Genomic DNA, 23348 nt, shown 5'->3' with positions numbered 1-23348 from the left:
TGATCCTTCCCCGACTGGGTGCCATTTGTGTCCCACTGATACTGCATTTATAATCATGTTTATAAAGGAAAGGTAAAAGACCTTTTTAAACACAGGTCCTTCACAGCAGCTTATCTGCATGTTTCAGATAAATAATTAATTTAAAGCATTAATAAAACAAAATCTACAGTGCTGTCCCAGTCCTCTATAACTACACTTTAAAATAGGTATAATCATTAAAATAGTTCAAAAGTCTTATTTTTGCTTTTATTGTGACTATTTACAATTAACATCTCATGCCTTTTTTCAGGAGTCATCAGTTTCATGTTATGAAAAATGCACATTTCTCTCAGTCCTGTTACCTGAACACGTTTTCACCCCTGTGAAATATTTGGAATAGTCCACAAGTCACATGTTCAACAGCAAGTTGCATTATCCCAGTTTCCTGAAGATCATGGGAAGAAGAAAAGTAAGTATTGCCCTTCTTTTTTCTTGTTCGTCACTGGTATTGAAGAAATAGCACCTGGAATTGCCTTCTCAGCGAGGCATGAGGTCCCTCTCCAGAACCTTCAAACTGTCCCTCAGGACAGGTGGAATGAACTTCCAACCTCAATCCAGACCGCAGAATCCGTCACTATCTTCAAAACACGGCTAATGACCCACCTCTTCTGTGAACACTTAACTAACACCTAACTTGTCCACACTCAAAAAAAAAAAAAAAAAAATTGCACTCACACCTGCTCTTACACCTCTACTCTGTGCACTTTGCTTCTCTAGCACTCAATGAAAAATCTTGCATGGTAGCATTTACTTGTATTGCTCTCTGCTTGATGTACCGCTTTGCTTGTCTGTCCTCATTTGTAAGTCACTTCGGATAAAAGCCTCTGCTAAATGAATAAATGTAAATGTAGTGTATTGACTAATGAGGTCATTTTGAAACTTTAATCATTAGTTAATCATTAGGATGTCGTTAATGTCCTTACGCCATTCACATGGAGGCTAGTTATTTTGTTTATTTGTTTATTATATGAATAAAAAAATCAACCCTGTTACTTGTTTAAAGTAAAGTGCAGCCATTTTCAGCCTGAGATGGGTTAACACATTTCTTAAATGATTAAATGGATGCTTTCTCAGAATTAATGTTTCATTTTTGAGAGTTACAAGGGCTAAATAGCACCACAATCATGCAATCACCCAAAGCCTATTTAAAGGTGTATTTGTTCAACCAGAAGAATGTGATACATTAAAAAGAAAGACACTGTTAGGATGACTGATTCAAGTTTATTTAAGCCACAAGAAAGCACATAATGTTTTTCCAAGTTTTTCTTGTGTTGAAAAGAAGGGTTCAGCGACTGAGATTGCTGGCCACCCACCCGGCCACTCCACCGACTGCGGCTCCTGCAGACGCCACGGCAGCTGTGGCAGCGTTAGTAAGACCGGCCGCACCTGAACATCATCATTATGCTCAATACTGAGAAAACTGCAGTAAATCCATTGTTATGTGCAGTTCTAAGTTTGTCTGCGATTACCAAAAGACTGCAAGACGGCGACGAGACTTCCCGATGCCACACCGCCGCCATTAGCGATGGCTGCTGATGACATCATTGATGATGCAACGGATCCCGCAGCGATGCCACTGGAGGTGAAACCAGCAGCCGAAATCACAAATGGAGCTAACAGCACGGAGCAGACTTAAAACAGACACAGGGAAGGAGTCAGTGGTTGCAACATTTCAGACCAAACCTCAGAATCAGATCGGTGCATCCCTAGAAGTCTGTACAGAATCAGTTAAAACAGGCTTTAGGGGCCTGCTAAGGTGTGCATTTACTAACCAATGAGAGATACTAGTAACAGGGAACAGCCTTAAAGGAAAGATCCACTCTCACAACGTGTTTACTTTTACATACAGTCAGGTCCAAAAATATTTGGACATTGACAACGTTGATATTTATAGCACTTAGAGCACTTTTCATGCGTGGTCACCCCCCCTTTTTTAAGGGACCAAAAGTAATGGGACTGACTAACATAAGCATAAATTAAATTGTCATGTGTAACACTTGGTAGTAAACCCTCGGTATTTACTCTGGTGAAGTCTTTTCATCATTGTTGTTTTTGACACAGATACGTCTACCTCCTGCAGGGTGTTCCTGATCTGATCAACTGTTGTAAAGGGGTTTTATCAGGGAAAGAGTTCTTCTGTTCTCCACCGCAGTTGTTGTCTATGGTCTTCTGAGCCTGTTGGTGTTCCTGAGCTCACCTGTGCATTCTTTCTTTTTAGGAATGTACCAAATAGTTGGTTGTAAACTCTCCCTGCTGAATAACCAGCTCAATCTGACCAGCTACCGATACACACGCTGAACTGATCAAACTGGTAGACTGACCATCTTTGTCATTATTCCAGCCTCCTAATTATGTGTCCAAGGTTGCTCTAATTGTCTTACTGCTTTTTCTTAGCAACTGTGTGTCACGTTGCAGCAGCAATTCAGAAGCTTACCAGCATATAAAGATGTAAAAATTAAGCATAGTACACAAAGTTGCCAGAGAAATAGGATGTTTCAGACAAAAGTCTTTCATCAGCTGTGCAGGTGCTTCAGAGGCTGTAGGATGTGAATACATTCGAAATGGTTCACCTTCTATAGCTTTAGAGGCACTTCACCTAAACTGTTACTACATCTACAGTAAATACCCAAGTACACTGTGCATTTTTTTTTAAATCGCCAAATATTTTTTAAAGTAAGTTGATGTTCTAATTTCAAAACGTTTTGGGGAAGTATTGATTTGAGTAAACATGGAAGACAAAACAAATAAAACATTCATCTGAAAATGTTTTAGCTAGTAGTTTCTACCCATCTAATCTGTTTGAGAGATCAGATACACCATGCATTAGCTAGCTACCTTTACACGTAAAATATGACTTGACTTGAGGTCAATTTGTATTACATTTCTAAGGTGGGTAATCGTTTTAGTAATCCATTAAATAGAAGAATAAAAGTCATGTTTTTTTTTTTTTGTGTCTGAATTATTTTCTGTTTCAGACTGCGTGTGCTTTCTGCGCATGTGTGTTGATGAGTTCCTGGTGCAATAAAACAATCCTGTAAAAAAGTTTTAAAAAAATTCATGTGATGGATTTTACAGCTATTTAAAAAAAAAAAAAAAAAAAAAAAAACTTCTCTATCTGCGCATGCGTGGCCTTCTGAGCTGACTTTGCCCTCCTAATATGGTGGCAGTGCTGACGGAAGGGAATTAGCCTAATATTCGTGATCTGGGAATTTTGCCAAAAGCACAGAGTGATTCAGCAGCGACCTGTCATCCTATTCAATTCAACATTCATTTAAAAAGAAAAGAGTCAATGATAAACACTGATAAAGTGTATAGACAGTTAGCATGGAAGTAAATTTCATTCTTAGCTTGTCATTATGCTTACTCAGATGTCACTTTATCTACAAATCTACACACCATGTCTAATATCAGAAAGCTTCTGAAGCTTCTAAATACGCTATGATGCAGCTATTTGGCACCAACCACAAAGCTTTCAATCATGATGTAGTTGAACAGATATCCTACAGGCACCTGGCTTACCTGCTCCAGCCGCAGCAGTTATCACTGTTGCTGTGTGAAAGACAGACATCAGAAAGGCATCAATACCATGTTTAAAAAAATTAAAAAATAAATAAAATAAATAAAATAACACACCCTTATTAACCTGATCTAGGAGAAGGCGAGCATACTTACGAGAGACCATGATGTCCACACTGCAGTCAGGCACTGGTGAGGCTAATAACAGGACAAGTTGAGAGGTGGAGCAGTTACACAGAAATGAAACTTACACTGAGGACTATAAACTGTGACGTTTAGCTTAAGCTGGCCAGCTAATGCTATAATGAAGGCAAGATGAAGTTACAGAGTCTAGACCTGACAGCCAGTTTGGTGGTAAAATAGGAAGAAATACATGAGAGAAAAAAGAAATATGTACAGACACATAAGCAACTCTCAATCTTCTAGACTTATTGTTTGTAAATGGCTCAGTCAGTTATTTTAAACATTTGCATGGGAGTTTTTTAATCAAATAAGCCATGCTCTTAGTTCATGATGCTGTTGTTACTCACTCACCTTCCATGACCTGTTTTATGAAACTACACATTCCTCTAGTCAGAATCACAGTCAAACCTGAGCCATGAACACCGGGTGTAGAGCAGGAAGAGACAGCACTTTGTTACCAGATAGTCTGCACCTATACACCTCTTTTGTAGATGAGTGGAAGGTAGTGAACAAAGTACATACAGGATTGAACCACCACCTCTGTTTTTGTGATCCACCAACACTACCCCTGTGCCACCATGCAGCTGTAGCTGTTGGGTATATTTTCTTTAGAAGCCCTCATTGTAGGGTAGTGTTGGAAAGTAAAAGATAAATCCCCTAAAAAGTGAGTTTTATCCAAAAATACCAGTGGCTCAATGGGTAAGTGTGTGCATAAGTATGTCTTTCACCCTGAAAAGCCAGGTTCAAGGCCTGATGAACTAGTTTTTTTTATTTATTATAAACAACATGGATAATGTAATGTAAAAGATAAACCCCTAAAAAAAAAGGAGTTGTTTGAAGGCACTGGTAGCTCAGTGGTCTGAGGGTGAGGTCTGACCTGTCACTGTGAGACACACAGGATCGAGACTGCCTGAAGGTGAGCTGAAGGTGCTGGAACCAGGCGGGGCACTAAATCCAGCAAAGAGAGAGAAAGAAAGAGAAGAGCTGGTCTGTCCCACCTGGGGCTCCTGGAGAGGTGGAAGGAGGGGTTATGCTGCCCTGAGCCTTATACTGTTTATTTATTTATTTGTGTGTATGTATATTTATATTTATATATATATACACACACACACACGTTATGTTGCATTACACTGTATTTTGTGTGTACACATATTACATTTACTAAACTTTCTATCTTTTCAATAAAAGCTTATTTTCATCTAGATTACCATAAGCCTGGCAGGTTTACAGCCCTACTTAGGAATCAAGCCCCTACACTTCTACACCTCAAACACTCTTACACACCCTCACAAACCCCAAGCCACCAAGGCTCATAGAAATAGATGTTTTGACTTTTTTTTTAACCATCTCTTAAAGTATCATAACACAAGCTTTGAACCACCAACTTCAGCAACAGAAGGCAAGTGCATTCACACAGACCCACAATGCCTCACCTGTATAGGTGTTTAACCTGAATAGCATAGTCTCATAACCTACATTCAGCTAATGCTTGTTAAGGATTTGCCTTCTGCATGACTCAGAGCAGCAGTGCTGCATCCATACTGGTGGCTCAGTGAGCAAGCAAGCATGCATTTTACTGTGATGATTATGGTTCAAGGCTGGGTGCCAAAGACAACAGCTTTCTTTATAAACATGTTTGTGCATATATAATAAATGTTCTAAATGATCATCTTAAATGTAACATCCAGGATTATACATATTTCATTAATAATCACATGAGCTATTCTTAATCCCACTCTTATTGCTCTGATAATGCTTTCGTAATCCTAGCAGGCACAAACTCCTGTTATAAGTGTACAGCATTTTGCTCAGACTGTTAAGAGTAGCAAAGGTGGAAACAGTGAGACAGAAAAGACTAATTAATTTCCGCACTTGTAATGAGGTATTGCAACTGATGCAAAGTTTATAATGACATAATCCTTTTTTTAATCAGAAAAATACTTACACATCACTAAACTATGGGAACCGTGGTTGTTATGTTTTAACCATGAAAAAGGATCCCATCTTCAGGAGCTCTGCATCAGCAATTACAACACATTACAAACAATCCATTGTGAGTACATACTATTTTCCAAGCTACCTTCAAAGGTCTATTACATGTAGTAAGGTACAATTTACAGCATGTTCTGTGTTTACAGCATGGAATACAAAGTGTTACAACAATAAACAACAAATATTCCCATTGTTGCATCCTTTTGTAAGAACAATGTCAGGTTAGCATTTCAATTCATGATGATTCCCAGCCTATGAAGGTTTGGTAGCTCCTTTAGCAAAGGTTTCAGCAGGTCGATCTTGTCTCTGGGAGTGTCACACACTTTTCAGAGAGCGTGTAGAATCTCACCTCCAGGCAGCCATGACCTGCAAACATCTCAATACTCTGCTCTGTTGTCCATTTTCCATTTATAATAACATAATCCTAATAGTAATCATACGGTCTATTTCTTTGTTTAATGATGCATCAATATCATTTTATCAGTCCAAGTACAAGTATGTGTTTTGGTATTCACCAATACTGATACTGAAATCTACCCCTGATGGCTTAATACAGTAACCTACCTAGTAACCTACTTTGTATCAAGCCATCAGGGGCATCATGGAACATTTGATTTAGCTCTGTCTATGTTGGTTGCTTCCATGTGCTACTAGCAAGGAACCCCTGCCGAGTTTAATGTTTAAGATGTTATGCCAGGATGGCCATCATGAGTGCGCAGAGCAGTATCAGTGAGCATGGTCATTAAAAATGAGTACAACTTGCCATAAATTGTGACTCAGAAAACAAAGTGTAAAGGAAGCATGCATGTCTGAGTGCTCACAGAACTGAAGTACACTCACTCACTCACTCACACACACACACACACACACAAGACCAGTTCTCTGCATGCTCACTTCACTGCTCCACGCTCCTAAATACCTTCATGTGCATTCAATTCACCACATATTGTTCTCATTGTCCTAGGATGTTTTATGGATACTTATTATAATACGATTAAAATTTTTTACAATAAGATGCTGAAGTTCCTTCTCTTGATATTTCCACAGAGTAGTCGACTGATACCCAATACAAGTAACGATGTATCCCTAACCTGGATGTTCTCAAAATGCACCTAAAACTGGTTTTATGCCAACCAATTTCAGCAGGCTTTTAAAATTATTAATCATGAACCCAATAAAATCCTTAGCTGAGTTCTGTTACATACTGTGTGATAATATACCTGCAAAAAAGTAACTGATATCTGGGCTTTAATAAATTTATTTATTTATTTCATTAATAAAATAAAATTGTAATCACTGGAAAATTGTTGCAGTAGAAGAAGAATAAAAATATTTCAGAATGTCTGGAAGAAAAAAAAAAATTCAGAATGTGCTGTTAGAGGAAAATAATCAACTTTGCATCATGCTGCGTCACACCACCCAGGCGTTGATCGCTTTCCTCTAACAGCACATCCCCAAGCATTTTATTGCTTTCTTATTTTCTATTCTTTGTTTTTTTTCCAGAAAATATTCCTATTTCATGCAACACATGGTGATATGCAAATAATCACGACGTTTCAAAGGAATATGTAAACTAGTAGACATCATTTGATGACTTGCAGCGACTCTCTGCGCATGCGTTAGCTACTGGCACCGCCGCTGGAATATCCTACAGCTCCTTAATGCTTACCGAGATAACGAAACAGGTTCTCTCTCTCTCTCTCCCTCTCTCTCTCTCTCTCTCTCTCTCTGTCTGCTCTGCGTCCACCAGGGTGAAATACAAATCCCCCAGCAAACACAACGCCGGAAACACGATATTAAACTGTGGACAAACACCCTCAAGCTGAACCTCCAGCTGAAGCTCCAGCTGCACCTCCGAGTGCGTCGATTGGAACGTTCCGTGTTGCAACAACAAACACATACAACAAATGTTCCTCTTGTAACACGGGACTGCTTTTGATTTCAGTGGGAATAAATGGGTAAACTTGCACTTGATTTAAAAAAAAAAAAAAAAAATTCAGGCTCTCCCCTTACTTTTCACATTTTTGTAGGTCTGAGCATCAGTTAATAATCACTGTGATTATTAACTTCCAGACAGAGAAAAGAAGAAAGGCTGGTGAGAGAAGGTTAACTGTTTATAGCTGCTATAAGGCAACTAACTTGTTTTGCATTTGTTCGACAGCATTAAATGGATAAAAAAAAAGTTGGTTTTAAATCATAAACTGACAAATTGCTGTGGTACAGCAGGAATAAAACAAGGCAGGCTGTTATAGAAAAATAACCAACTAAACTGTCCCATGAGGCCACCTCACTCCAGCACACCAACTGTTTCATTCCTTATGTAGTGTTATGATCACTCACCTTTGTGTGTGATACAGTCTCTAATAACACATTGTAGCTCACAACCCTTTGACTTTATACTTGCCTCCAGACACTTTCCTATCTTCTGAACAGTTCTTAGATCTTCTTCTTCTTCTTCACACACTTACTTCAAATCACCTCTGGACTCTGAGGATGTCAGGGCAAAATGTCCTACTTCTGGTTTTCAGACTGTTTATCTTGATTTTGCCTTGTGGTCTTGTAGCAGGAGACAACCATGCAGGCACTCTGAATTCTACTTAATAAACCGTAAAAAGAAGTTCAGTTCCCTTTTCTCCATCCACGAACCCTGGGGGATGCAAACTTCTGCACTCCAACATATACATTAGACATTCAGGTATTCTTTTAAGCACCTCCCATATCATTACAATCAAACTCTCAGTATTTGAGTAACAACTAAGAGACTATTTGTTGAGCAAATGACTTTATTAATAAAGTTTTCATATTTCTAAAAAGCACACAACCCATGAGAGGAGCAGCAACCAGAGTGAGGAATCGACTGTGATAAAGGATCCTGCCAACTTCCATGCCAGATGTTTTCACAACATATCTCAGATTATTTTAATTATTTACTTATTTATTTATTTATTTTCACCTTGCATCTGTTCACCCACTCTGTTTCAAGGAAATGCAATGATTTTAAAAGTGAGGATCAAGTGAATTCCCTAAGCATGCATAAAGGCAGAAGGATGTACTTCGAGACAGAACTGGTCAAAATGATTTTGAAAAAGAATGAATGGCTCTCACCAGGTTTGGCATGACAAGTCAAACATTGTATAACTATATGATAATCTGGTTAATGATTATACCAGAAGTTTTTGTCACAATATCAACGTGATTAATGAACAGATCAAGGTTGTGGAGGCTATCAGGAGAGAGTTGGAGCATTTAGCGGCGCACTGTGGTCCAGCCGTCGTCGTCCGTCTCGTTCTTGGTGCGGCGTGGGTTGTCTTTTTCTTTGTCAGAGCGCCAGGAGCTTCTTTCCACATCGCGCTCACGAAGTTTTGGAGGAGTGTCACGGTCATCTTTACGATCATCTCGACGGTCTTCTCCTCCACGACGCCAGGATCCACCTGAATCACGGTGCATAAAGTATGCCATTTCAAACACAAGGGCCCGGAAGATACAAAAGTTTTAGGTCACCAAATGATAGAGAATATAAACACGGGCTTCACCATCATCGTGGTCTCGGTGTGAGGGCCTGTGGTCACGGTCACGGTCACGATCACGGTCACGGTCATCTCGGCGATCTCTGATTTCACGGCGTTCACGCCGATCATCGCGGTCAAAGTCGTCACGTCGACTGTCACGCCAACTGCTGGGTTCGTCAGCTCCACCTCTCCTCCATCCTCCCTCCTCCCTACAAACAAACACAGTGTTTTATTCAATCTGATACATTCACACATTATTTAAACGAAATACCATATGTCCCTGCATATTTGCCACAAAAGCAGTATTTCTGAAACAAGATTCCAAACTCCGGCTGATCACACAAGGCCAAGCATCAGTACCTGGGCGCACGACGCTCTCTGAAACGCTCTCCCTCATGTTGCTCATCTCCATCGCGTTCGCCATCATCATCATGAGCACCAGAGTCACGGGGAGGACCCCAGCTCTCTTCACGGGCCTTCTCCCTCTCTCTCCAACCACCTGCACAGACAAACACATTAATTAAAAATTTAAAAAAAGGGCAGAGAGACATTTGTAATCTTTCAGAAACAATGGCCACGTGCCAAATACTTCAGTGACGAAAGCCACGCAAACATGTACCAGCTCTAATAATGGCCAATTCAAATATTCCTACACAACACCATCCATACCTGGTCTGCCCAGAGGTTTCCAAGGCTTGGAGTCATCACCGCCCCTCCTGCCTCCTCTCTCGTCGTCACCGCCGCCGCCTCTCCTAGGACCCCAGTCATCATCAGCACCACGCCTGGAGCCTCTGGGCTCGTCCAAGCCACGCCGAGGACCACGATCATCATCAAATCCCCTTCTAGGTCCACGATCGTCGTCCATACCGCGTCTGGGGCCGCGCTCGTCGTCTCTCCTGTGGCCGCGCTCATCGTCATAGCCACGCCTGGGACCGCGATCGTCATCAAAACCTCTTCTGGGTCCACGGTCATCGTCAAAGCCCCTACGTAGGCCTCGGTCATCTGAAGGTCCACGGCGGGAACCCTCTCCGCTTCTTTTGAAGGGTGGCTCACGCTCCTCACGCTCGTGTTCTTCACGCCCCTCCTGACGCCAGTCCCTGCTTCAAACGTTAATCAAGGGATTAAATCGGAATCTACTTTAAACCACAAAAAGATCAAACTTTATTCTCCAAGATATCTCAAAGTAGACATATTGTTATTCATGGCTTGACTGCAGCGTGTTCTTGCCGATAGCCAACGTCTGACCCCCCAAAAGAATCCCGATATAAATGGTATCCACTCACTTGTCAGAAACGGGGCGTCTCCACTCCGAGTCACCTGTCTCTGTACGCCTCCTCCAGCCGCCCTCTTCCTTTTCACCCCAGTCCTGCAATAACAGGCAGACTTTTAGTCCCACTCAGCCTGGGACCTGCTCGAACATTCCTGCTATCAATTCACACTACCGACGTTATTTTTCACTCAGATCCAATCTTTGTCACATTTGTGCTTGTAAGTGACATGTAGCTGCCATTAGTGCAAATTAACCTCTGACCTGATCGTCATATTTATGATCCACATGCGTCAATAAGCGGCAAAGAAAATGTACCATTTTGCAAGACATCATTGGAGTTGTGATAAAAATGAACGGGCAGCTCTCATGACATCACAAAGATTATTTACTCCGGAGGTTATCAGACTGTCGGCTGTTACTCTGCATTTTTTTAATTTTTTTTTTTTTACTGTAGCGTTTATCTCCGATTCACAGTCATTAAAAGAGTTTAACAAGCTGATCAGTTGGCACTGTTTCCTCTTTCAAGTCAGCGCAGTGCAAAACCATTATACTGGTCTTACAAGTGTCCAAGTTAATTCACATGAGTAAAATTCTAAAGCCTCAAATCCCATTAAATGCATTTTTCTCAGCTGCAGCAAATACAGTCAAGATGTGCAGTCTTTTTTTTTTTTTTTTTTTTTAAAAAGAAATGATAGCAATGATAACATGCCCTGAGGCAGTCCATAAAAGCCGTCGGATGTCAGTGTGGCTCAATTTTAAAGCCAAAAAATGATGAAAAATCTGCTTTTGATCAAAATTGGGTTCTTCTGTTTAACCTGTACTTTAACAAAGTAAATACGCAAGATGTCTCCTAAGTCCGGTATCATTTACTTCAGTGAGGTATGTAGCACGACTGCTCCAGACATCATCATTAACCGTGTGTTTACTGAATGGATATTATGACTACATTTGTGAATTAAGAAAAATGGTGAACATATTGAGCAAGTTCTGAAAATAAAAGCTTTTTATTGTTCTCTTATGATCCCAGACTTATGGGACACCCTGTATTTTTTTCTTCTTTTTTTTTTTTACGTTTTTTTTATTTACGTTCTAAGCTTTCCACACTTCCAGCGATCACAGTCAATTTAACAAACAAGGTGGTAAAACGTGTGACAGAATGAGCATGTGAGTGAATTACAAGCCAAGGCCACGAGGTGCTAAAAATCTAATCCACACTCCTCTAAACATCAATTTGTTTTAACATTTTGGCATGCCTGTGGGGAAAAACCTGAAGGGGAACATGCCAGAAGAAGCACCAGAGAGAGAGACAGGGAGCAAAGCGTGTGTGTGTGTGTGTGTGTGTGTGTGTGTGTGTGTGTGTGTTTACTTTGCTGGACTTCTCCTCCTGGGGCCTTCTCATCTCCTCCTCCTTGCGCCGTTCACGTTCCTCGATTTCCTGCTGCCTGGCTCGCTGTTTCCTCTCCTGCTCCTCTAGCTTGCGCAGGCGCTCCTGGTACTCACGCTCCTCCTCCTCCCTCTGCTCCTGCTCCTGACGCTCGCGCTCCTCACGCTCTGAAACATGCCAATCAGTAACATCATGATGACTCGGCCAAAATAAAGATGGCTTTAATGGTAAAAAAATAAAAGCGCTCTAAACAGCGAGATTATGTTAATTTTAAAAAATACGCCAAAAACATGGAGTATGTTATGAACACTGAAGCATTCTTTATGATGAACAGTACCCTTTTTCAGCTGTTCCTCCCGGATCCTCTGGGCCTCCTCCTCTTTCTGGCGATAGTAGGCGTTTCGTCGCTCCTCTTTGCGCTGTTTCTTGCGCTCTTCGAGACGTTTCTTCCTCTCCTCAACCAAGCGCTCCTGGAACTGCTTCAGTTTTTCCTTAGAGATATTATAGAAAGTACATGTCATTTACACACAGCTCTGCGTTGTTGATCTCCACATGAAACACACATTACAGAACATCTCTGCCACTGCTGTAGTGTTCACAGCCAACTCTCCTTTCTTACCTCGTAGATGAAGCTGCGGGCAGCGGTTATTTTAGATACGAAGTTCTCCTTATCCTCCATCATCCTGGACATCCTCTTTTTGTGCTCAAGAGCCTTCTCACGCTCCACTTTCATGTTGCTGATCTAATACAGATGTGCACAATTACACATTGTGAAATAACATCATAAACATCGTCCAAATTTTCCCTATAATCACTACAGATGCCTTTCTTCACATGCACGTTCACATTCACCTCTCTACTTTCCAGCTGAAAATAACTGGAGTAACAAAATTTACCTTCTTAAGCAAAGCAAATATGTCTGAGTGGCAAAGTTCTTATAAGAGCAAGCGTTAGGATGATCTAGAACCTAGCGATTATTAAAAATACATTTCTGACAACACTCAAAATTTTTGTGTATGGTGAAAGATGGACAGTCAGCTTTAGCTCACTCTAGCCAGTCAGAAATTTTTTTTTTTTTTTTTTTAAATGTGTCTAAGAATATTGTTTCAAGTATGCATAAATTTGTCAGAACTTCTATAACACTTCTAAAACAAAGCAGAGGAGTATCTAGTCATCTGTGCAGACTGTCGAGATGGACTGTAAGGCGTTACCCTCTCCTCCTCCTGGAGCTCCCACAGCTCCATATCTTTGATGCGCTGTTCCTCATAAGCCTTTTTAATCATGGGGATTTCCTCCAAACGCTTCGCCCTTTCAAAGTAGTCGATCTGAAACACATTAACATACAAAACCCTCATTTATTTAATGCATTATTATTAGGAATAATGTACTTGTCATACAATTTTATGACACACACATTAAGATTTGGAAAATGGAATCCAGGTTTAGGATCTGAGTAAGATGAAAATGTGAACGCTGTCAAAACTGCTTAGGATGGAATGTAAGATCAAATATCAAAATGTGGGAACTAAATGAGGTTATTTGTCTTCAGGAAACCTACAACCGTACCTTCTTTTCCTGATTCTTTAAGCGCTCCTGCAGCTCTTTCTTTTCTTTCTCGAGCTGCTCCACCTGTTTGGCCATGATGAAGTCAGGGTCCAACTCCTCCAGATCCTGCAAAGATAAACAGAGATGCAGGTCAATACACACACACACACACACACACACACACACACACACACACACACACACACACACACACACACACAAAAACTAATAAAGTTTACAGCTACACGCACAAAACTAGTAAAGTTTACAGCTAACTAACGTCTACATTGCACTTCTCTGCTGAAGACAATAACTTGGGTGAACTAACAGAAAATCTAAAACCAGACTACAGCAAGAAATTCTAAGAGTTTCCAGAGTTTAATACCCCTGAATGCAGCATTAAAAATGTTGCTGCTGTTGTTCTTTCGGCTGCTCCCGTTAGGGGTCGCCACAGTGGATCACTGGTCGACACGTTTGATTTGGCACAGGCTTTACGCTGGATGCCGTTCCCGACGCAACCCTCCCATTTATCTGGGCTTGGGACCGGCACTGAGAGTACACTCCCTGCCCAGGAATCGAACCCGGGCTGCGGCAGTGAGAGCGCGGGATCCTTAATAAATTGTCTATGTTAATCCCAATAAACTACTTGGTCTAAGATGTGGACTAAAATCTTTTCACCTTTACTATCCTACAATCAAATGATCAATAAATACGAAAATGCATGATTTTATAAACTGGAAATTCTGACTAACTGGTTTATGCTCCACTGTTAACTATTGCAACTGCACCATTACGTTTTGTAGACTGTTAATGTGCTTCAACAGTAAGCAGAGGTTACTGCTCACTGTTATTTATTGCTCATTTATAATGCGAATTTTTGCTGGAGGTAATGTTACATACCCACCTGTCTGGCTAATTAAAACCTAAACCAGCTCACACTTGTCGCACAACACAAAGGGGGATTGCAGTATCTGGGTCTCAGTTTGATTCGGTACATGATCTGCACAACTATAGCAAGGTATCCAAAAGGGGCTATGAGCAAAGCTATGAGGAGCTTAAATTTCCTTTTTCCAGCAAGTAAAGGTGGGAACCTGTGTATAATTTTTTCCACGTTCCTCTAAACGTTACCAAAAGCAATCAGCGCAATTTACACACTACATAAATCTAATCTGTTTCTGCAATGTTAATCATCCTGGACTCCGCCCTTCATACCTCAATGTCAATGTCTTTAAATGCTTTGGCTCCCAGCTCAGTCTTCTTGATCTGCTCGAGGCGCTCGCGCACAGTCTTCTTCTTGATCTGCTCGTGCTCCTGCATGATGCGCTCCTTCTCCCTCTCCTTGGCCTCTTGGCGCAGGCGCTCCTCCTCGGCCTTGCGCACCTTCTGGAGCTCAGCCTCCCGCTGCTCCAGCTCCTCCTTCTCGCGCTGAATGTTCAGGCTCTCCAGACGCTCCTTGCGCTCCTCGATGGTCTGGCGACGAGCCAGGATGCGCTGGTGCTCCTTACGGGCATTTTTAAGATAGGCAGTGGTGGCCTGCTGTCTCTGCTCCTCCCGTTCTTGCTACAGGAAAAAGATTTAACATTTAGAGCAATGCGATAGAGCACATAAGAAATAACCTGGAGATGTGTAGCAAGTTAGATATAACCAAAGAGGAAAATAAAAGGCAGGACAAAGAAAAGAGCAGAAACACATTACCGTTTCTTACCTGAACATAAAAATGAACATAAAAATAAAAATGAAAAAAAGACAGACAGAGGGGCAAAAACCCACACGAGTTCACTTTCTTACCAGAATGGAGGCCGGTTTGATGATCTGAATAGCCTTGGCCAGAGCGGAGGACATGGCCGTGAGCTGGTTACGGATCTGTTCAGAAGGCATGTTCTGCAAGAACGGTCCCACAGGGGCGTCCTCTTTAGTCGAGTAATTCAGATCCGAGCCAAAGCTTAGGGTTCGGGACGTATGGTCAATACGCACCTGAAAAAAAACAAAGGAACGTGCAATAATAGCTGTAGGACATTTGTTCAACAAAATTTAACACACAGCACTTAATCGTGTTTTTTTAAAAAAGGAAACAGAAACAATAACTACAAGTAATTTACCTGCAGGTCACAGTGACGTGCGGCGTCAACGATGGAGCGCTCCAGCTGGAAGGCATCCACAAACGGCACAAGAGAAGCCAGCCTGCTGAACTCGATGCTCTGATAGATCTGAGCCACCTGAAACCATTACACCAGAGGATTTGCACACATTAGGTCTCATTCAGAGACAAAAAAGAAATCCACAGCTGAACATTTAAGAGCCAACGATTTACAACAGGCACTTATTGGTGTAATGTTTCCACAGCTGATTCTCACACCCTGTTATCTGTGTGTGCACGTGTGTGTGAGATGAGATGAAGTCAGCACACCAACCTGCTGCAGAAGTCTGAGAATGGTGTTGTTCTGTAAGTGAGGAACATACTGCTGTAGATCAGCCTCCTTCTCTGCCTGATCCCTCACCCAGTTCAGCACCTGGAGAACCACAGATACAAGACAAGGACTTACAATGACAACAACTCCAATGCTGATTAAATCAGTTATTCCACATATTTCAGGGCCATACCTTGGTGACTCGTCCACAGAGTTTGAGGGGATGGAAGTCCACCTCCAACCAGCTGTACAGATCCTTGACTTCAGAAACGACGTACTGGAGAAGATTGAACCTCACCTACAAGGAGATTAATGACTTGTTGAATGTGGTGCTGCATAATCAACATGTAATATGCAAAATTTCCCTGATTTCATTACCCAATACACAGAAAAAAAAAGTCTAAAGGATACGGACAGTTTCAGCTAACTTTTAGTTTAACTGAATCAAAACCGAAATTACCATATCGTTGATGAGGCTCTGGCGGGTGGGTGGCGACTGCAGGCCAAGCAAAGTGGCCAGTCTGCGGTGCTTCTCCACAATAATCCCGTCCATATCCAACAGGCGAGCGATATCGGTACGCTCTGGGGTTATGGGGATGGACAGAGTGGCCAAAAGCACACGAGTCGACATCCTGTGGAAAGCGTTGTGTTTAAAAGGTTTGCAATTTCTTTTTTACGCTGAACTTCTCATTTCAGAACTTTCCATTTTCCTTTGTTGGATAAAACACAAGACACTAACCTCTGCATCTCCTCCTGGGTGAGGTTCTTCCTCATTTCTCTGGACAGATGGTAGAGGCGGTGCAGCGTACAGGCGTGGAACAGAGCATTACCCGACTTCCAGAACACCGTGGACACCTTGTTATAGTAGTTGGCCATCAGCTGGGGCTTGGGGGGCTTCTTAGAGAGGGCAAACAGTCCATGGATATCCTCGACTGCCTTGAAAGCTTCCTGAAATGCGATTGGTTATGCGTTAGTAAGTGCTGTACTGTTTTCCCTATGCTTACACTTGATATATCTCCCTGGCATGCTTACACACAAGCATGTCCATCAATCCCAATGCATTCATGGCAGTCGTACGTGGCCTCACCTGCCAGAGCTCCATGCTGATGGCGCTGTCCAGCTGCACCAAACGAGTCTCCAGGTGCATTGACTGGCTCTCGGGGTTGTTCAGGTTGATGGCTGTGCTCTGGTTATGGTGCCTCTGGATCTGACCCAGGTGCATTCGCAAGTTATCACACAGCTTGCGGAACTCGGCCTTGCGGGTGTACTGCAGGCAGAACTTGAAAGCTGTTTAAAAAAAAAAAAAAAAGAGGGTGGGGATTGGTAATGAAAAATTAACATGCCCTGTAAGTAGTAAGGCTGCACGATATTGAAGAATGATAACTTGAAGATGATAACTTGTTAAATAATGTGATACACAGTACAATAATGCTACAAATGTGTAAAATCAATTTAAATTACACACACACATACATATATATTTTTTTATTTATATGCATTTATATAAACTGAAAATGACATTTCATGTTCTTCTGAAAAAAAAAAAGAAAGCTATCTGCGTTGCCCTAAAACTTTGACTTTTCATAACTTTTTTGAGAGTATTATAATCATTCAGTTATTACGCACCCTTGAGATATGCATATCGCCATATTTACATTTGTGATATTTCAGTAATTTCGATATATTGTGCAACCCTAGCAAGTAGTTTTAAGAACTGATGATCTTGTGTGATAAAACCACGTGTGTTAGATCTCTGATGTGTGTGCTTCATGCACCGACCTTGCTGCGCAATGTCATGGTAAAGACGCTCCACTTTAGAGTTGTTCCTCAGAAGGTCCAGACACTGGCGATACGACTCCCACAGGAATTTGACCCAAGGAGTGAGCAGCAGGCGGTCAGTACGGTCCTGAGTGTCCTCTCCACTCACAGCACTCAGCAGTACACTGACAACACAAAATAAAATGATCATATTTTACTGTCGGTTTATCAGCTTACTCAATAGCATAATAAACTTTACAGATCTAAACCTCTACACGCTACAATTCCACACAAAACAATCAATTCAATATTGTCCTGTACCTCTCGGGGGTCTGAATGTTATCCAGATCCTCAATGTCCAACACCATTTGCTGAGACTCCTCTTTGGCCGTCTCAGTCTTCTCCTCTGCAAGTTTCAGGTAAGCGCGAACCACATCCTCCAGAGACTTGATATTCACCTGAGAGGCAAAGCAATATCTTTTAGTAATGATAACCAGCTAAGCAGCTAAGGGTTTGTTTAAGGTATAGCCATCTCTCTCTCTCTTTTTTTTTTTTTAAACTCATAACAAACCCAGCCCCTCCCTTCAGCATTATCTTTAAAGTCACACCCTAACACACACATGTGCAGGCTGCCTGCGCTAGAACGTCCAGGTTTCTGAACCGACAAGCAACATGACAGACGACTCCTTGTTCTGATTTACTCAATGTTGGTAATCCACATCATTTGTTTACAATAATATTTTTATTGATAGCTGGAATACAAAGAGAACTTCACCAAATACTGCCAAATAAGGCTGTCTTAAAAACCAGACACCCTTCTTCAAGGTATTTCTCACCATACATGGATTACGACGGTGTAATCTCCATCTCTCCCAGCAGAGAGCACTAAAGCCCCAACGTCATTATAATTACTGATCCACGTCATTCTACACTCAACAATGCTGTTTTGAATATAGCAAAGACATGATTTGACAAATTATTTGTTTCTTTTTTTCCTTTTGCACCTGCCTGTAATTTCAGTTTTCACTGCATCTTTAACTATTTCTACAAAAAAGAAAAAAGACATTCTCTTTGACAGGATGCAAAATTTCTACTGAAAATGGAGCGTGTTTGTTAATATCGTATTGTCCATGTATTCATAGTAAAGGTTTACATCTAACTGTATTGTACAGCACACTGTCTGTCTGATCTGCTTATTTATTGTTTGCCTGCCATTCTACTGCTAGCATATGTTTGCATACATTAGTGCCTAATAATCTTGAATTTTGAAAACCTGAAGGTCATAAATAGATGATACAAGACTGCGTGTGGTGTAAAGACAAACTGAGACTTGGGATTTCTTCACGGGAAGACTCAGACCTGCTGACAAATGTTCTTGTACTGGTAAAGGCCTTCTTTGGCCAGGTGGCTCTTGCGCAGGTCCACACAGAGCTCCAGGTACTTGAGCATGATCGGCTCGTGGATCTTCTGCCATGTTCGATGCTTTTTGCTCTTGATGACATCGTAGAGGACGTCCAGAGCAGGCTGCTTTTTACCAACTTCGAGAAACTCTGAGGGGGAAGAAACAGATTGCATTGTGATTAATTAGTGCTAATATCAGATGATTTCTCTGCTATGAATACTGAGCTCATAATAAAGACAACTTTAACTTTAATTAAAATCCAAAATCCTGAATCTTCTCCACAGCCATCAAGGCATTTCTTCAACCATACACTGCATGTTATCCTCTTTACGTTTAAGTGTTATGTCTGCATAAAATACAAGTTACAGTGTTTATGCAGTGACAGATGTGCTTTAAGCGCTAGCTGCTTAGCGGGCTAACAAAAACGGACCACGCAGACATACTGTAACAAAAACTGCACGTGTGCTTATAAATGTGTCTTGGTGAAACTGATGCGTAGAAAAAAAACAAAAATACAGACTCTAGATATTTAACATATTGTGTATATTACGCGGTAATTGCACCAAAACGGCTTTTTTTTTTTTTTTTGCTCTGACTAGTCACTACGCGACTAGTTAGCCCACTCACCCTGTTATGTCAACTAGCTAGTTAGCAGGTTATTTCTCAATAAAGTTAAGCATTTTTGTCGTTAATAAAATAACAAAGGAAGACACACTGCACTTAGAAATGTTTTAGAAAATACCGTTTATAGTAACTACAAATATAAGTGATGGATAGTACAATACAGGGATGTTAGCTAGCTACCTAAGCTAGCAGGCCCACTACTGATGAAACAAGGGCTCTATCCCAAATTTGACATAACACAACTAGATAGGGTCCACGCGCCATTATTCTACACCCTCCGTAGTGTTCCAAAGTAGGGCGAGTAGAGCGAATTGGGACCCAGCCAATGGCCTGGCTTCCGACTGATGGGAGAAACATGGCGGCCGCGCCATGATGCAGCCAAACTGCACAGAGCTCGAGGGCGCTTACCGTTAGCTCTTTTCAGAGCGTTCTCCGGTCTTTGAAAGTACGCCGGCATTGTGGTGTCTTGCTTCGCAGGACGAAATTCGAGGCTGTCGAGATTTTATTGAGCAAGTGATCGATCTTCGTCGTCCATCCGCGCTAAAACTCAGACAAGCCTCCACCGCTTCGGCAAAGCTGCCCGAGAAAGAAAGAGCGCACGTGAAAGCGGTCCGTGTCAGTGACGACACGAGGACCCGTATGTACTCAGACCGCCTAAATGATTCGGGGAATCGACACCAAAAAGAATCGAATCGATTCCCCGTTCTACAGTGTGGATTCGGAGAGTCGCGTGGCAGAGTCGTTTCTTGAAACTCCAAATAAAGTTAAAAAATACATAAATGAATCCCCAATACCACCACCACTACTACTACTAATACTACTACTATTACTACAAATAATAATAATAATTATTATTAATTATTATTATTATTATTTTATTATTATTATGGTTGTTGTTGTAGTACAGTTGAGTGAAAAAGTTTTATTCCGCCTTTTATTTTACATTTATTTCTATGTTTATTTTTGATTTATTTTCTATCTAAATGACATTTAGTGGAAAGTTTTCTTATTTTGCCAACCATAAGAATATTATTATTATTATTATTATTATTATTATTATTATTTAGTAGTATTATTCTATTTCTATGGGAAATAGTATTATTCTATACTCTTATTGATAGTATTATTCTATTTCTACAGGATACAACTGAATACAAAAGTGTGTGCAGCCATACATGCTTACACTATGGGATGAGGTGGTATGCTTCAGATCATGAGCAGTTCTGTCAATTCTCCATACTCTTCTCTTCCAATCATTCTGGTACAAATTGATCTTTGTCTCCTCTGTCCATAGGATGTTATCTCAGAACTGTATGGGCTTTTTACAATGTTTTTGGCAAACTCTAATCTGATCTTCCTGACTTTTGAGGCTTACCAGTCATTTACATGTGGTAAGAGGGTTGTGGTAAACCCTCTTTATTTACTCTGGTGAAGTCTTTTCATCATTGTTGACTTTGACACAGATACGTCTACCTCCTGCAGGCTGTTCCTGATCTGATCAACTGTTGTAAAGTGGTTTTATCAGGGAAAGAATTCTTCTGTCCTCCACCACAGTTGTTATCTACGGTCTTCTGGGCCTTTTGGTGTTCCTGAGCTCACCTGTACATTCTTTCTTTTTACGAAGATACCAGATAGTTGATTTAGCCACACCTAAAGTTTTTACTATCTCTCTGGTGGGTTTGTTTTGATTATCAGCCTAATGATGGCTTGCTTCACTAGCAGTTACAGCTCTTTGGCCTTCATATTGAGAGTTAGCAGCAACAGGTTCCAAAGGCAAATGCTACACTTGAAATCAAATCTAGACCTTTTATCTGCTAACTTGTAAGTGAAATAATGAGGGGATAACACACACCTGGCCAAGAAACTGCTAAGCAGCCAACTGTCTAATTACTTTTGTTCCCTTAAATGGGGGGCACCCCATTTTAAAAAGGTTTTGTAATTCCTACACCTTTCACCTGATTTGGATGGAAACACCCTCAAATTAAAGCTGAAAGTCTATGTTTTGAGCTCACATTATTTAAGTTCAACTCCAGTATTATGTAGTAGACAGCTAAAATAACTTTGTCAATGTCCAAATATTTATGGACCTGACTGTATCTCTAAGCATTTGTATGCCCACCCTTTGCTTTCTGTAAAGGCCTCCACCCTCTTTTGTGTCCTGTGACTATCTCTGAAGAACACTGATGGCACCTGACCTCATTTTCCCTTTGTTTTTAACTGCAATCCTACTGACCTGAATTAAATATAATAACTCTATGAAGCTTTCACTGTCACATCTCTCCGTCATCTGACACAAAACAATAAAGCAACTTCATAAATCAATCTGGTGCCTTTTGCTGCAGCTTTTGCTCATTTTATCACCTTTCTTACTTTCGACATTCAGAGGGAGGTAAACAAAGATAAAGCATGAGTTTCATATATAAATACATAGTCACTGCGTGTAATCAGCCCCTCACAAACACAGTTCGAATTAAATTGACCACAGTTTACAGGGCTATAAACTTAGATATAATATCAAATATCAAACATAATATGGCTGTAAGTGTCCCTGTATTGTAGTTACATAATATACAATATAGTTTGTGTTTCAACTTCACTGTAAAGAGCAACACTACATATAAATTATAACATAAAAAAAATAATTCTTTTAACTGTGCTGACCAAAGGCTGACATTAACATAAATATAAATCTATGTATTTATATATTCCTAAGTGAGTACAAAAGTAGCTCGATTACGCGTGAAAAACACAAACATGAGAACATAGACTCTTAGTCTTTTTGGTTTTGTCTGGAGTACTTCAACATGCATTTCTATTCACACTGCATATATGAACTGGCCACATGCCTCCTAAACCACCTGACTGGTATGAGGAATCTGTTCACACCTGTATTTACTGCAGTCCAGTTATGAGACGACTGTATTACCAAGTGTGAACGCTAGGTGGTGGCCATAATCTAGAGGGTTTTTTTTAAAAAACCATAGAGCACACAATAACCATGAAGTAAACATAAAATTATCAGAACTAATTAAACGACATAGTGACAGAAAATCCCTCACAATTTTCACAACTTGTTTATTTAAGTGATTTTTTCACAATTTAATTATTTTCAAATGATTTTTCCCCCTACATAATTCATTTATTTTCACACGATTTTTACACAGTTAATTTATTTTCACGTTTTTTTACATGATTCTTTTTGACGTATGATTTTTCTATGCATGATTCATTTATTTTCATGTGATATTTTTATACACATATTTTTCCCATGTGATTTCCTCACGCATGATTTATTTATTTTCATGAGATGTTTTTACACTATTCATTAATTTTCACGTGATATTTAAGCGATTCATTAACAACAACAACAACAACAACAACAATAATAATAATAATAATAAATGAGTACTTTATTTTGACATGATTTTGCCATGTGATTTTTAAAGCTCTGTAACATGTCTCAAGGAATGCAGGAATGTGCCAGTCCCACAAAAACCTTTTAATGATTAATTTTTTTTATTCATTTTATTTACCATACCTGTATTCTTTTAAATTTTTTTTTAACTTGATATGAACTATCAAATAATGTGTTCAGGAACATTTCATTATTCACATATGGTAAGTCATTCAAATAACATAACTTTGCAACATTATGGAATATTGCAATAATATATTGAGCCGAAGAAATTATATCATTATATAAACAATATTGTCATCC

The 23348-nt window shown here is 40.4% G+C and overlaps 2 protein-coding genes across 3 annotated transcripts; both read right to left on the bottom strand.

The window, feature by feature from the left end:
• Positions 1-1240: 1240 nt before the first annotated feature.
• Positions 1241-7671, bottom strand: LOC113542119 (interferon alpha-inducible protein 27, mitochondrial-like; the record flags this gene model as incomplete). The annotated part of the gene is made up of 6 exons (XM_053232617.1): positions 1241-1425; positions 1509-1670; positions 3559-3588; positions 3712-3753; positions 4616-4686; positions 7400-7671. Coding segments are annotated over 6 exons (678 nt in total), but the record flags the coding sequence as incomplete, so codon positions are not given.
• An 824-nt stretch (positions 7672-8495) lies between these two features.
• On the bottom strand, positions 8496-20239 carry eif3s10 (eukaryotic translation initiation factor 3, subunit 10 (theta)). Of its 2 annotated transcripts, none has more exons than XM_053232610.1 (22): positions 20039-20239; positions 18964-19154; positions 17926-18062; positions 17626-17789; positions 16934-17133; positions 16586-16794; positions 16307-16478; positions 16040-16144; positions 15850-15948; positions 15538-15654; positions 15227-15412; positions 14651-14998; positions 13460-13564; positions 13105-13218; positions 12513-12635; positions 12231-12384; positions 11876-12060; positions 10523-10605; positions 9909-10339; positions 9600-9738; positions 9264-9448; positions 8496-9161 (listed from the first exon to the last, which is right to left on the bottom strand). In XM_053232610.1, exons 1-22 carry the CDS (start codon positions 20085-20087, stop codon positions 8977-8979), a joined length of 3681 nt encoding a protein of 1226 aa, XP_053088585.1. In that variant the 5' UTR covers positions 20088-20239; the 3' UTR covers positions 8496-8976. The 2 variants fall into 2 exon arrangements, with proteins under 2 accessions (XP_053088585.1, XP_053088586.1); XM_053232611.1 differs by having other exon boundaries at positions 9909-10336.
• Positions 20240-23348: the final 3109 nt, after the last annotated feature.

Source organism: Pangasianodon hypophthalmus, chromosome 3, assembly GCF_027358585.1.
Source record: "Pangasianodon hypophthalmus isolate fPanHyp1 chromosome 3, fPanHyp1.pri, whole genome shotgun sequence".
NCBI lineage: Eukaryota > Metazoa > Chordata > Actinopteri > Siluriformes > Pangasiidae > Pangasianodon > Pangasianodon hypophthalmus.
Note: the sequence above shows the minus strand (reverse complement) of the source record. Positions and strands in the feature narration are given on the sequence as shown.

Coding starts and splice junctions, on each gene's coding strand:
- eif3s10 (XM_053232610.1), bottom strand. CDS start 20,087: ATGCCGGCGTACTTTCAAAGACCGGAGAACGCTCTGAAAAGAGCTAAC. Junction 19,155..20,038: donor CGCTCTGAAAAGAGCTAACG/GTAAGCGCCCTC, acceptor CTTCCCCCTCAG/AGTTTCTCGAAGTTGGTAAA. Junction 12,385..12,512: donor CCCGCAGCTTCATCTACGAG/GTAAGAAAGGAG, acceptor AATATCTCTAAG/GAAAAACTGAAGCAGTTCCA.